Genomic DNA, 14,650 nt, shown 5'->3' on the forward strand with positions numbered 1-14,650 from the left:
TTTAATGTATGCTTGAATAAAACAGTCAAGGTTTTATGACAGTGAAAAACTAATTGAAGTAGAAAGAATTGAAGTGTAATTATTAAGTTAGTATTATTACTTTATTATTATATAAAAATTAAAAAAAAACGTACTTGTGTGTAATTTAATTGTTTGCAGGCTTATACAATCAGTTTATTTTAACCTTTAATATTATAGTAGAATTTAACAGCTGACTTACTGAATAGTTTAAAGCATTAGTTGAGAATTTTTTTTTCTTGAGAAAACGATACTGTAGGCTACCTGAATTATTAATGTAATACAGTATTGTTTTACTGTAAAATAGAATTTTAAAAAAATTATTCAAACATAAAATTAGCATTAAGGCAATACAATAAATTCTACCATATTAAAGAAACATTTAAATTGTTTTATTTAAAATCATTTAAATAATACATTTTTTAAATTCAGTCATAAAATCTGCATTAAGACAGTAAAATAAATAATACCACAATATAGAAATATTTAAAATAATTGTAAATCAGTTTAAAAAATATATATTTTTGCATGACAGTAATGAGAATTAGTTTTTTTATTTTTAATCATAAAATTTGCATAAGCAGCACAATAAATACTACTATAATACAGAAATATTTAAAACAATTTATCTAAAATCTAATATATTTTTGCATGACAGTTATTTTATACAGTAATGAAATGCTAAATTGACATGATAATAAAGTCACAATGCCCAAAAAACTTAAATGGCTCTAAAACAGCCTTTATTTGAGGAAAATATAAATTCTTAATATTGGTTATACTTTATTTTAATGTGTCCGTGTTACAGTGTAATTATACATTTAAGTACTGAGTAATAGTAATTAACTACATGTACTGACCACTTACTATAGGGTTAGGGTAGATTAAGGTTTGATTTAGGGTAAATTGCATGTAACTATGCCTAATTTATAGTTATTACTATGTAACATGTCATGTGTAACAAGGACACATTAAAATAAAGTGTTACCTTAAAAAAAAAAATCCTTTTGATTTTGGGGAGAAATAGGACCTGGACAATGTTTTATTGGGTACACTTGTTAATAAACTGCCCGCGTGTTTTACGCACTGACAAAGTGTCTATTAACCTGAGAAAATGTTACTCACTGGTGTAAGGATCAATAATATGTTCAATCATCCTGACCAATAGCATTGCTCCAGTCCTGACCTGACCTGTCAACACGAGCCAATGAGAGTGCATCCTCTGAGATTCTCTCTCTACTGACCTATCCTTGTTCTCTCCTCATCCTTTTCATCCAGCTCAGCGCTCTCTTGCTCAGGACGCCCATAAACTACATTGAGACTATGCCAGAGCATTTAGGCAGGGGTCCATGTCCTCATCTGGCTGAACCGAGAATCACAATTTATCCTGAAAATAAGTCATGTTGACAACTGTCAATATAATACTCCAGCTTTGTTATATTGACACGGCCATATGGCACATGGAGAATGTGTGCTCAGATGTTCGCAATTTGAATTTCTATTATAAAAAATGCGATAAAACATCTTAGTTTAGACGTTTTCATAGCGTGTTTACCTATTCAGAAGTCTTTCATACAGGAAACAAGTATGCTATCAAGCCGTGCTGAATAAAAGCTTTGTTCCTCATCTCTGGCACTCTGATTCCCCTGTTGAGAGCATCTCAAAGGAAAACAAGCTTGCATTCATATTCCATCGTCTGATTGCATCGTGTGCCCAGAGTCCAATTCATAACTTTTATAGACATCTTTAATGGAGATTAAAACAGCGCTAGTACTAGGAACCCATTCAAGGGAGGACATTCAGTTGAAGTCAATATGAGATTGCCATTTTAAATGGACAAAGCACTTCCGTCACAATGAAAAAAAGTTTACTTGAATATAATAAAACTAGTTAACCTGATCATGTATACTCAAAAGATGGAGATGGAGGACAGAAGCAATAAAACATCTAATATAATAATAACAAAGTTTATGTGAAACATTTTCAAAATAGTCAATAACTGATAATAAAGCCAATCTAAGCTAAAACCTTCTTTGGAATAAAGATTGAATAAAATAAAATATAAATATTAGATGAAAAAGTTAAAGTTGAAGCACTGAAATGACTAAAACTGAAATAAATCATAAATTAAAGATAAATAGAAATGAAAAAACTGATAAAAAAATGGCAAATGCACATAAGAAAATGACTAAAACTAAAATGGAAACTGAAAATATATAAATAAAAGCTATAAATAATACTAAAATAACACTGCTAACCACTAATATCTTGACATCTTGAATAAAGTCTGATCAAAAGTTGACAGATTAATACAGAGATTTTGGATATTTAAGAATAGCACCTACAATTACAAATGTTTTTTTCACTTGAAGCATTTCAAATGAACCAAAAGCTTGCAAAATATTGCGGTGAGGAAATAAAAAAAATAAAAAGATTAACACCTCTAACCAAGAAGGAAAAAGACATGCATAATTGGCAAGAAAATCAAATCCTGCGAACAGTAAAGCAAAATCTCCCGGGCAGAATAGAAAGGATACGACTATAATCGAGGAGTGATGCTATCAGTAGGAGACTGACAAGGAATGAATAAAAGAAAGAAAGAGAACGTTATTTTCTTTCAGATGCCCTTGATAACATTATTACAGAAATGTCAAATTTACTTTGTACTTTCCTATCAACCAAAGCCAACTAAAGGACAAAAAAGCAAAATATGTATTTCATGGAAAGATGATGTTTTCAAACACTTTGGTGTCTCAACAAACTGTGCCAAGCAATAAACATTAAGTATCTCAATTTGTTCATTCTAGCATAGCTAAAGTGTAATATATCAAAGGTTACGGAGTGAGGCATTTTGTCACTTTTATGAGATACTAATGTGCTGCCAACCTTGTTTATTGCTGTTTTTTTCTCAGAGGGCTCTAATAAAGAGAAAACAGGATGTATAGCTACTGGCTCATACAAGAACAATGAGTCTATTATTGCCTAAAACTGGATTTTTTTTACACACAGAGATGAGTTAAAAATGGCTGCCTGGGGCTGGCAAATCCCTGCTACAGTATGTCTTTTTTCACCATTGCTGGAACATCACTGAGGAGACTCATCATGGAAAATGTGTTGAGTGGGAAGCATAAGCAAACCAGCTGCCAAGATTCCGCTACCAAAAATGTTTTAATTAAACAGAAATGGATATTATCATATCGTAGACACCTTGCAGCTCTGGTCTTGCAAGCATGCCCAGCTAGTACAACTATGCTGTAAAAACGCTTTGTGAAAAGCTTGTCATTAAAAAAATTAAAATCATTCCAAAGATGTTGCAAATTAGACTGAATGTATTTTTTTCTCAGTACGTAGCTGCAGTTCAATCTGGTTTTTGTAGTAAAACTATGTTATATGAGGATACTATATTGAGGCTACCTCCACAACTGTCGATTGCATTCATTTCTACGTCTTACTTTTAAGTGTGGCTTACTACAACCAGAATGTGACGTTAAATGCTTCTGAGTGATGCTGCTCCAGTCAGTAGCGATGAACAAATAAATGACATCTGCTTCTAGACCTCCAGCAGGGTCATATAAATATATTCTCCCCAACACCAGGGCTGCCGAGGGCCGCCACATGTTGATTGTTGGCTGTGATTAGCAAGAGCGCTAATCAACAGAGACCGCTAGCGGCCTCGAGAGCAAGTCCCCTCTCATCCTTGGTCACGGTCATTCAGATCACAAGACATTAAGCTGCCTTTGGGCTGATTCACATAAAAAATTGCATTTGATGAGATTTAAACGCCTGGTAAAGGTCAGTGATTTCTCCTCTAAGAGCCTTTTTGTTGTCATTACAACAACAACAAAAAACACTTAGGCCTATAACAACAAGACATGTGTTAACCCCACAGGACGTCCATCTTTTCACAGATGAACTGTTTTCAATGGTAAATACAGCATAATTTCTCCATATACACAAATTCATAATGGGAATGGTCGGTTCAAAATTGTCAAAAATGCAGAAGTATTGGAGATAAAGAGATGGAAGGGATTACTTAAGATATGGCAAAAAATGGCAACAGGTATTTCTATTTATCTGAAGTAACACCAATAGTTGCTTTTCCACCGTCAGGCCGACTGGCTCTAAGAACGGTAGGGAACGGTTCCAGTTCAACTTGAGCTTTGTTTGGCATCTCAAGAATTCTCTGTGATGGTAGAATGCGTGTAGTGATGTCGCCACTCAGGATTGGTCACTTGTCTGTTGCCTGGGTACCAGTTTCTCTGTATCTGGCCAGGCACACTATTTGAGTGAAGTAAGCACAAGTTAATAATAGAAATATCAGATCATCCTCAATAACGCGGTCACTATTTACATCCGATACTGTCTGTAAGCCTTTGCTTTATCAAGGCAACAAATGCATTACATTCCTAAGAGCTCTTATCAATCCTAAAATGGAAAATGAAACCATATCCGTACCGGTTGGGCTGGATCGACATGGAATGGAACAGTTAAGCAATGAGAATGGTTTGGCCTGATGGTGGAAAAGTTGCTAATGTAGAACTTTATTGGAACCGAGCAAAATTCATAACTATCGGTTCCGAAAACAGTTCTGGTATTCCCCGTGGGCGAAGCGCTGGCAGCATATCATTTTTGTTTATTTGAAAATATTGATTAAAGGTTTTTGAATAATTGTTTTTAGACATTTTTATTAAATCATAAATCACATAATTCATAACAATTAAAACAAACAACACTACTATACCTTGCACTTCCCCATCATCAAGTAGGAATTCATTCAAGGTGTTGATCTTTCTTCAGAAAAATGTATTAGTTTTGCAAAAATTGTAAAATACTGCGTGTTGACTTTGTTGATGTTATGGTTAAAAATATCATTTGACAGCAGGCAATAAAAACAAAAAGCACTGTTTGAGTATTGTGCATTATTTTCCTTAATATTTTTTATTAAAAATCAGAACCAAAATCAAAGCTGGAACCAGAATTTTTTTTGCACGATTCCCAACCCTAAAACAATGATTATGTGACTTCAAAAAAGAATGACTAAATACTGACAACATCCATCATTGATTGGATAAACAGATAGTCCCGCCCCAGATTCATGCCATTGGTTGAGCCACTGTTGCTTTGTCAGGCTTGTCAGGATGCTCAAACAAACAAAACAATGGTTTGAAAGCACCACGGTGTTTATACTTTTGAGAAAATAAAGTCTACAAATTCATTATCCATCCATCCATCACTAATCCGGAAGGATTAGATATAAGATATAATCCCTCCAGCGTGTTCTGGGTTTGCCCCGGGTTCTCTTCACGGTTGGACATGCCCGGAACACATCCACCGGGAGGCGTCCGGGAGGTATCCTGAGCAGATGGCGGAAACATCTCAACTGGCTCCATTCAATGCGGAGGAGCAGCGGCTCTACTCCAAGTCTCTCCCAGATGTCTGAGCTTCAAGTCTCTCAGAGTCAGGGTCCCTGCGAAGAAAACTAATTTTGGCCTCTTGTACCCACTATCTCATTCTTACGGTCACAACTCAGAGCCCATGACCATAGGCGAGGGTTGGAACATAGATTGACTGGTAAATTCGAAAGCCTCGCCTGGGACACACTAGTCAAAGTTCAAATCTTAACTGATTTTAACTAGTGGGAGACCACAGACATACGGACAGTTTCAACCTTTTTTTAGCATTATAATCCTCTGAATGCACACACTAGAAGATTCGTCCGGACCGAGAGACTACACGCACCTGTCAATTACACGCACCTGTCGATTGTAGTAACATTTTTACGGGTAGAAAAACAAAGGGAAAAAAACGAATATGGGTGATCTTTTTTCTCAATGCTCAATACTTTTGTAGCATGTTTGTGGCTGCCAAGTTTCAGCTATAGAAGCAGGCAACATCCGATTGGTGAAGCCTGCTCGATCTCACTGGCTATCACGGGTATCACGCCAGAGTCAGAGTCGCAAATAGCAAATGTGTTTGATATTTACGATTTGGAATTGTGCGGGCTCCAAAGTGATCGGGGGCAGTAAAATAAACATAATGACACCACACAATTGAGGATTTTTTGGACAAAAAGTCAGTTGCGAGAAGCCTTGAATCAGGCCACATCCCCCAAATGATTGGGGGTTGCAAATCAGGCCCAAAATTGGGCTTAAAATCTTCAAGTGTGTTGCCAGCCTTAGCTCTACCATGACCATTCACTTTTTAGCATTACTGCTGCCGCTACACTGATCCACCTGTCGATCTCATGCTCCGACCTACCCTCACTTGTGAAGAAGACCCGAGGTTCTTCAACTCTTCTACTAGAAGAAGCAGCTCACTCCCTATGGGCAACCCATTGCTTTTCGGCTTTTCGGCTTTTCGGATTTGGAGGTGCTGATCCTCATTTCCTCTGCTTGCGGTAAACCACCCAAGTAAATGCTGAAAGTCACAGCCTGATGAAGCCATCAGGACATCATCTTCATCAAAATTCATGGTCAAAATCCTGAAATTTACTGGGGAAAAAAAAACAGCACCTTCTCCCAAGAATGACCCACAGCTATATATTTATTAAATTAAAGTAATAAATGTAGACTAAGCATTACAACACAAACTACATTTGAGAGCTATAAACCAAGTATATTCCCGGAGCAAAGAGAGACATGGGCCAAATTATAACTCCTGGTTTCTAGACTGTCAGCTTTTGCCAGACCATAATGGCTTTGTAATAAGCCCAACCGAGCGAGACGGTGAACCCAATTATGCTGTCTCTGGCAAAACAAAAAGGGACAATTTAAGACAGGCATAGCAGCGGAAAACTGCTAAAATGTTGGCCATCCACATCCGTCAAAATTTACAAAGAACTTGAGCCGGAGCAGAACATTCCGGATGTTTAATCCGGACAAGGCTGCGGGACATCGTTCTGTCTGACGAAATTCCAAAATATAATTGATACAGTTCAAGCGAATATTCACATTTGCCTCAGTTTGTGACTGGTCAACTGGTCCTTTTTCATTCCTCATTCTCATAGAAACTGCCATGCTGTCAAATATGTGTGTGGACTTCATAGGAATATGTTGCAGTCCCACTGTTTCTATGGTGACTTGGCCATATATCAGTCCCTGACTCGCAGCTGTTCTCTGCTAATGGAAATTGTACCATGTGCTCGTGCAAACAGCTCCTATTGACACTTTTAACAATTGATGGTTGCCCACTACATGCATCTAGCCTCAATGATTATGCATCACATACCTGATGCATTTTTTTTCTTGCATGATAACCTCTCGAGTCTTAAAATTACCTGTACACCCTCCTCGTACTCATATTCCACCATGCTGGAATGTGGGCGAGTTTATAGGGGAGGGGGAACAAAGGAAAAGGACTCTACACAAAATTCCTGCCTTAACGCGTTTTGCTTCCCTAATCTGACATATATATGAGTAAAACATGAAATTCAATTAGATCAATGAAATGTAGGGCAATCTAGGGCAGACTTTTGAAATTTTTTTTTAAGCAAAAAATATTCTTTTCATTTGTAATTTGACTTGCTAAATAAACAATAGCCATGTGAATCAGAGAAAAAGACAAAAATGGAGAACAATTACTCAAGGTGATCTCAATCAAGTTTGATTTCTCAGTTTTCTTGAGGACACTGCGCCTGCATGGAGGAAGGTGCTTTCTTATAAACAATTCCACCTCCCCCATCTCCTACATCTCACCTAGTCTATCAGAAATAGAGGCACTTCATTACGCAGAAGCTTGGCAGTGAAGACACTCATTAAACACATCAGGAGGAGAAAAACTTAGCACTGTCAATCTTATCCAACAGATTCACAGCCCCAACCACAAGCAGTGATGACACTCATTACACACGTCAAAGGGAGGAAAAAGAAATACTGTCAGTCTCCTTCAACCCCTTGACTGAAGAATAGACATTTGAGAAATATCAACCTCTGTAATCACTTAATTGGTATGATATGGAGAGATTTGGACCTGATTAGCATATGGTAAACTATCTACAATAGAGATTTGATTTACCAAACTAACAATGAAAGCAGATATATTGAACTGAAGTGGTGGTGTTTTACTGTAGACAGTTATTTTGCCTGTGATATAAACTTTAATCTCCCCTCTTTATAGCTCAATAAATGAGGCTCTATTATGAGCTGACTCTGGTGGGAAAGCTCTTGGATGGATAAGAAAAAGTGGTTAAAATAAAACAAACATTAAAATCCTGCTCCCAAAAGAAGCACTTTATCTTCCATTCTGTCCTTTTAGTGTCATAACAAAAAAAATGGCTCTATTTCACTCTGTTCTCAGAGATATTAGCAATTATGAATAATTTTATCTTCAATTATAGTCAACTTCAAATCAATATTGACTGTATTAACTTTCATAATATGTCTGGTGTTATTGTGAACGATTCATGGAGCACATTATTCCATTAAAACCCATTTGTTTTCGTATTCTTTTATAAAATGTAACTTGCTCCATTCTGAAACGGATATCCTTTTGGCTGACGTCACCAAGCCCTCAGATTGCGCACTAACCAAGCTTGACGCCATTCTAGTGACAAGCAGTTTTTCTGTCAAGAGCACAAAAAATATGGCTTGATGTGACACAATCCAGCACAAAAACGCCAATCAAAACAGTTATCTCCATTTGCGCTTTCCCTCGTAAAGCAGGGCAGCGTAGAAAAGCTTAAAAGTAGAAACATGCCTCATGACTTCCATGATGCTTCACCAGACTGCATTTTTTGTTATGTTTTTCACTTTGAAATTTCATGGATTTGACGAATAATATCCGATAAAACACGCCCAGCCACTCCTCATTCACATTCGATGTTTATGCTGTTTCCTAGTTAAAAATTGGACATGAACTGCCTCTCAAGTCGTATTTACCACTGGGAAGCTCGGGGATAATGTTGATACCCAAGTTCGTGAGTTGGGAGTGCCATAAACTTTAAACATGGCGGAGGGGAGAACGATTGCTGTTGTGACTGGTGTTCTTTAACATCGCCTTGTCTTGTTGATAAAGTAGTCGATATTTACATATATGAATAACCATTTCAAGTGTATTGTGTTTTATACTCAGCAAAAATAGCCTGTATTTGACTGAAATTCCAGAATCGTCAGACCTAGATAGCGTGTGTATGTTTATATGGTTGTCAATGAACGGGACGCTAAATATCATTTTGGCTTTAATAAGATTGTTACAATAAATAGGCAAGAATAAACCTGGTGTCCTCCATGTTTCCAGTTCTTTCCAACAACAAAGAACTTGAATGCGACAAGCTTATAATCACAACTTCAGAAGAGGGAAGTAGGAAATTTCCGATAGCGCGTGATGTGCGAGGGGTGCTTCTCAATGCTCATATTGATGCTTCCTCGTTTCCTTACTCCTCCGTCCTCCAGCTCGTGACCCGGAGACCAATCGAACTAAGCCATCTCGAAGGGCATCTCAATTGTCTTAATTGCACCGCGAGGATGCGAGGAGCGAGGATAGACAGGTGTATCCTTCCCTCGCATTCTAAGGGGGTGGAGCTGAGACATGAAGAAAGGAAGCAAGGAAAGGAAACAAGGATGCACAAATAAGAAATGAGAAGCACACGAGGAGCAGTATTTCAGGCTGGGCGGGGCTACCTGGTGCAACCCGGCAGAAATAAAAAAAGTCAAAACGTTTGTTGAGATTGGCTATGACAAACAAACTCTACCACGCCTGAAACCACCAAGTGGCACATTTTCTGTTTTCAGTAGTGACACTTGCATGGTGTTCGCTTTATTTATTTTTTGCTCAAGAAGGGGATTAGAGTCGACGGCGATAGCCTCGTGGGCAGCGTGCTGACATATAAAGCAGCTGCGCTTCGGGCGACCCGAGTTTGAGTCCGGCTCGTGGACATTTCTCTCTCTCACTTCGCTTACTGTCCTATCATAATAAAGGCAAAAATAATGATATATTAAAAAAGAAGTGAATTAGACGTAATATTTACAGATATTTGAATTTAACGCCCAGAAACACTTTTATCGAATAGCGAATATTTTCGAATATTTTATCGAAGGTATATGCTGCTTAATACGGTGTCTTATAGGCCTATACAAGAAGAATGATATAAGCATATATTATTTTAATCAATTGTAAATAATTATTTAAGTCTATTTTTTTTTTTTTATTACAGAAACATTAAGATTACACAAAAAGAGATTTTTATAAAAACAAATTTGTGAGAGATAACAGAATTGAACCTCATTGTTGTCAGCAAAAATCTAGCCAATAACAGATAAGCTGTCGCTGATAAAAGACATGCACTGCATCAAAGTACACACCTATATAAGTTTGAATTTGAAATAGCATACTATCATACTACTCTTACTAGTTCTGTCATATCATTTTGTTTGTAAATAAGTGTATCCTCAATCAGCCTTAGTTTCATTATTATTTTATTATTCCCTTAGCAAATTTAAGAGGAATTTTGGCTCTTAAAATATTCTCTGGTCAGAGCCATAGCCCAGTGGTTACACTAAAAAATGGTGCTCATGTGGGCTCAAGAGTTAAGTCAACCTTAAGTCTGGTTGGACCATGTTTGATAGATCTGGATTGATGGCGCATCAGACCATTTCTGGCATCAAAGCTGAAGAGACAGATGGTGTGTGACAGTATTCTTCTTGACCAGCTGAGAACAATGACTGTGGACCAGCTCCATGATCTTGTAAATCAGTGGCTTATTAGACATCAATACAGGAGGACTCAGAACATCTAGTAAAAGTGCACACACCTCTGTTTCACTCTTGACAAACTGAGTAAATCGAGACCTCGCCTCGCCATAATCTAACTTTAATGGGGTCCTCCCTTAGAAGTATTACATTGCCTGGTAACAAACCACAAATCATGCAGGCTGCTCCGTTATTGCATTTACAGTCAAGGCCTATAAAAAAAAAACAGTGCTCGGCAAAAAAGAAACAGAGCTGCTCAAAGCTGTGGAGAACGACAACAGGGTGGACACCCTATCAGATCCACCTGTTAACTCCTATCCAGTTACAAAAACCTTTTTCTTCATGTGATGCAACCATTGGGTCGAAAAGTGTGCAATCCTGAATAAAGAATAAAGTTCAACATATAATATGTGAGCCTTGAAATGTGCCATGTTTTTTGAGGCAATCATCTGAGCTGTAAAGGTGTGTTCACGCCATGTCATAATTACTGTAACGACTGAACTGTAAAAAGTCTTCACGTGCTTGTAGAACTTATAATTACAATACACGTAATTTTCTGAGAGCTATGACTTGTACCACATGGCCACTGCACCACTTGTATCCAAAAGTATCGCGAGAGCGATTCGAAAGCATACAAAGCTTTATTTACGGTAACTGAGTGCAACATCAATACCATGACTAATTATTCTGAAACAGGAAATGATGTCAAGACAGCACTGATTGGTCAAATCACACATAAAAACCATGCTATCTTGGGCTGTGATGTCAAAGGAAGCAGACAGAAAATGTTTTCAATATTTACACTTTTAAGAGTCCAACAAAAAACCATTATCTACCTTGATAAAACAAAATAGAAGCGATTTATCCAGCTTATTTTTTACATAAAAGTGGGCGTGGCCACTTGTAACTTGAAAATGCGTAACATAAGCTGTACAAAAACAGCACATTATGCTGCTTGATGTCATAAGCTGGTATTTTTTTATTATTATTTTAATTTATTAACATAATCATAAACGCACTAGTTTGTAGTTTTACGGTTTACTTCACTTCACATTTGAATGGCCATCAATGAAGAGGCCATGCTAACTAGCAAAACGACTCAAACATCCAACTTTTTGTGACCCAGTGTTGTTCGTCTTGGTTTTGGCGTCAATACCTGACATCAATAAAAAGACGCAGGGGCCATTAACATACATTAATCCCAGGATACACATTGTGAATCCACAAATCAAAGTGTTTTGATTTGATTTAAAAATAATAATAATAATAGAAAAGCCAATTGTCTGCGTTCACACTGCGTGGTTACCACCCAAAACCAACACGCTATGAGGGTTTTAAGTTACAGCAGGAACATTAATCTACCCAGAATTCATGCCGTTAAACCTCAAATCCTTAAATCCTATTATTCCATCCTCCCTTAAAGTGTATAATTTGCCTCGTCTCTTGCCGACCAGCGTATTTAAACGTCGTGGGCTGGTGTGAAGAGCTTCAAGGGCCTCTCTAGCCAGGAAAGCCCAATATGGAAAACAAACCTTGTGCCGCTTGGGCTTCTGATCAAAACACCATTTGTTCTCTGAAACTTCTGATTCATTTTTTAAAGATATTCTCCGGTTACACTCCGTAGCATCTGCTAAATCTAAATCTCACACAAATATGAGGCAATTTGTAAGATGTTAGACTGAATTAGACACTTTTATATACTGATAATGCTTTAGAAAGCTCTCTGACACATGCCATATTTCACTCAGATCAGGAAACAGGCGACCCCCTGCTTTTTTAAAGAGCAAATTGTTGGCCATGATGTTGCCATCACAACGTCCAGCAGCTAAAATGTCACATCACCTTTCCCGACATGCCTAAATCACCAACAAACTGCTGTAGGGAGAGCTGAAGTGCGTTGTTCCTTCCACCTGTTTGCCTATAAGCCACGTTTCCAGGTTATTAAAGCACGTTGATCATAATCAGTGTGCCTTATTTTTGTAAACAGGAAAGCTGGGAGGAAATTAAGTTAGATGCATTTTCTTTAGACAGTGTGGGATATTACAGCCATCCTTCTGTGTCACAAATCACATTTACCTAAAAGTCAGACTGAAAAGATGGTGCAAATATTAGGCTACTCACCCTTAACAGGCTCCCTATTGTGATGCATTTAAACACAAATCTGCCTTAAAAGGATCAATATGTCTAATTTGGTCACATTATGATGCTTAATACCAAAATAATACAGCATACCTGAGATAACGCAGTGGCTCTATGGTCTCAGGGTCTTTCTCGTTGGAGCTGTGGCTCATCTTGATTGATTCAGTAGCACTTATCTCTGGCAACAATCACCCCGTTATTGCTCTCTCTTTTCTGACTGTGTGCCCTGCTTCTGTCTGCTGCCTGATAAACCCAGGCTCCATGCGTAGATCAGCTACTCTTGCTGGAAGTGTCAGCCAATTAAGAGGCAGGGAGACACCAGGAGTGCCGTCTGATTGGCTGAGCACCCCTGATGCTGGAGAGCTCAGGCAAGCATAAACCACATCCCTTTCAGATGTAGCATCCTCAGTCCGAGAGTGTTAATATGTCTATTTCAGTTTAAACACTGTGCTGTTTTGGCACATCATCTATGAAATACTACTGGTCATGCATATATTCATGCACTGAAGTATTCATATTCAAGGTTTTACCATTTAGAATGATTTTAGAGAACAATATAAGACTAATTCATATAAATTGTGATGCTACTAACATATAAACATAACAATGTTGCATTTTAAAGAACTTAATCTTATTATAAATATGTATTAGTTAGTTCATTTACATTTAACATGAGCAGTATGCAATGTTTTAAATGTGTTATAATTAATGGAAACAAACCTGGATTAATGGAGATGGCTACAGTATTAGCGCCACACTGCCGTTTAGAGGTCGTATCGTGTCATTGCAGGCACAAAGTTCTCCTATTAAAAGAATGGGGAAATAAATTGGCTTAATCGAAAATTAATGAGACGAATGTGTAAATGTACAATTAGAATCAACTTAATGACTAATTTCATCACTCACCGGCCATAAACCTGATGTAAGCGTAAAGTAGGGCTTCGAAATAATACGTTGAGGCTGAACAAACTGCATTTTTGGTTAGTGGATTATAGACGTTTCTGTGAAATAAACTGTTCCCAACTTCCCAAGACATATTGGTAGGTTATCTCGAATATTCAACGCTGGTCTCTCCTTGCACATCTTTAAAATTATGGTTGTAGAATCATTAGGAATTGAATGAACCTTTTGTTGGCGCGAGGAGTCCATTGTGTGTGGAAGCCACTGGTCATCATTAGGCTATATAGATCAGTGGTGGAAGCCTGTTTCCCGCCTCAATAGTGAAAAATAAAAACGTCATTGTGAATTAGTGTTTAAAGTAGGCTAAGTCACATTGTGAGATATTAATAGATGACGAGAAGAAAATGGCAAATATGAGATATTAAGTCAGAGATATAAAGTTGTTACCTTTATTTTTTAGTCAGAAAGTCGGACACTGCCATTCATAATTGGTCGGGGTTAAAAACACTTCCATTTTTTATTTTTGACTGGAGCAGGGCGAGTCAGAACAAACCAAAACGATTTAAATGTTGCTGTGTTTATGACTTTGGGCAATTTTGACAAGTCAACAACAGACAAAAAACTTTTTTTTAAACGATCAAACAGTCAGTCTAACTTGAGAAAAATTAAGCAAATACAAAACTATATCAGACGTTAATTGGGATTTATTTGAGTAAAGATAAAAATCAGTGCTAAATGACTGTTTCTTAACAGCATGTTTTGTGTGTGGTGTTCCCACTGATCTATATAATGAAAAACTGCCCACAGGTTGTGATTCAAGCCCTATAAGTAGGCCTAGTAATGTATAAGCACAATTGTCGCCATTCCCGTGTTGTTTTCTCCGAGGCAAGAGTAAAGCTTCTTCTTCT

General features: G+C 37.4%; 1 protein-coding gene across 3 annotated transcripts in view; it reads right to left on the reverse strand.

Annotated features, from left to right (window-relative positions):
* The window catches only part of yjefn3 (YjeF N-terminal domain containing 3), a 38,140-nt gene extending 24,135 nt beyond the window's left edge, over window positions 1–14,005 (reverse strand). The window contains exons 1-3 of one of the 3 annotated variants that reach the window (XM_079889603.1): window positions 13,968–14,005; window positions 13,749–13,855; window positions 13,563–13,645 (exon numbers count right to left, since the gene is read on the reverse strand). Coding sequence is in view for 1 of the 3 variants with exons in the window: in XM_079889601.1 (XP_079745727.1) it covers window positions 12,936–12,994 (59 nt within the window). In the remaining 2 variants the exon portion in view is untranslated. Of the gene's footprint in view, window positions 1–12,935; window positions 13,241–13,562; window positions 13,646–13,748 lie in introns of those variants that run through there. The other 2 variants (XM_079889602.1, XM_079889601.1) reach the window with 2 other exon arrangements.
* Between the last annotated feature and the right edge of the window lie 645 nt (window positions 14,006–14,650).

Source organism: Squalius cephalus (assembly GCF_949319135.1).
Source record: "Squalius cephalus genome assembly, chromosome: 13".
In the NCBI taxonomy this organism is placed as follows: domain Eukaryota; kingdom Metazoa; phylum Chordata; class Actinopteri; order Cypriniformes; family Leuciscidae; genus Squalius; species Squalius cephalus.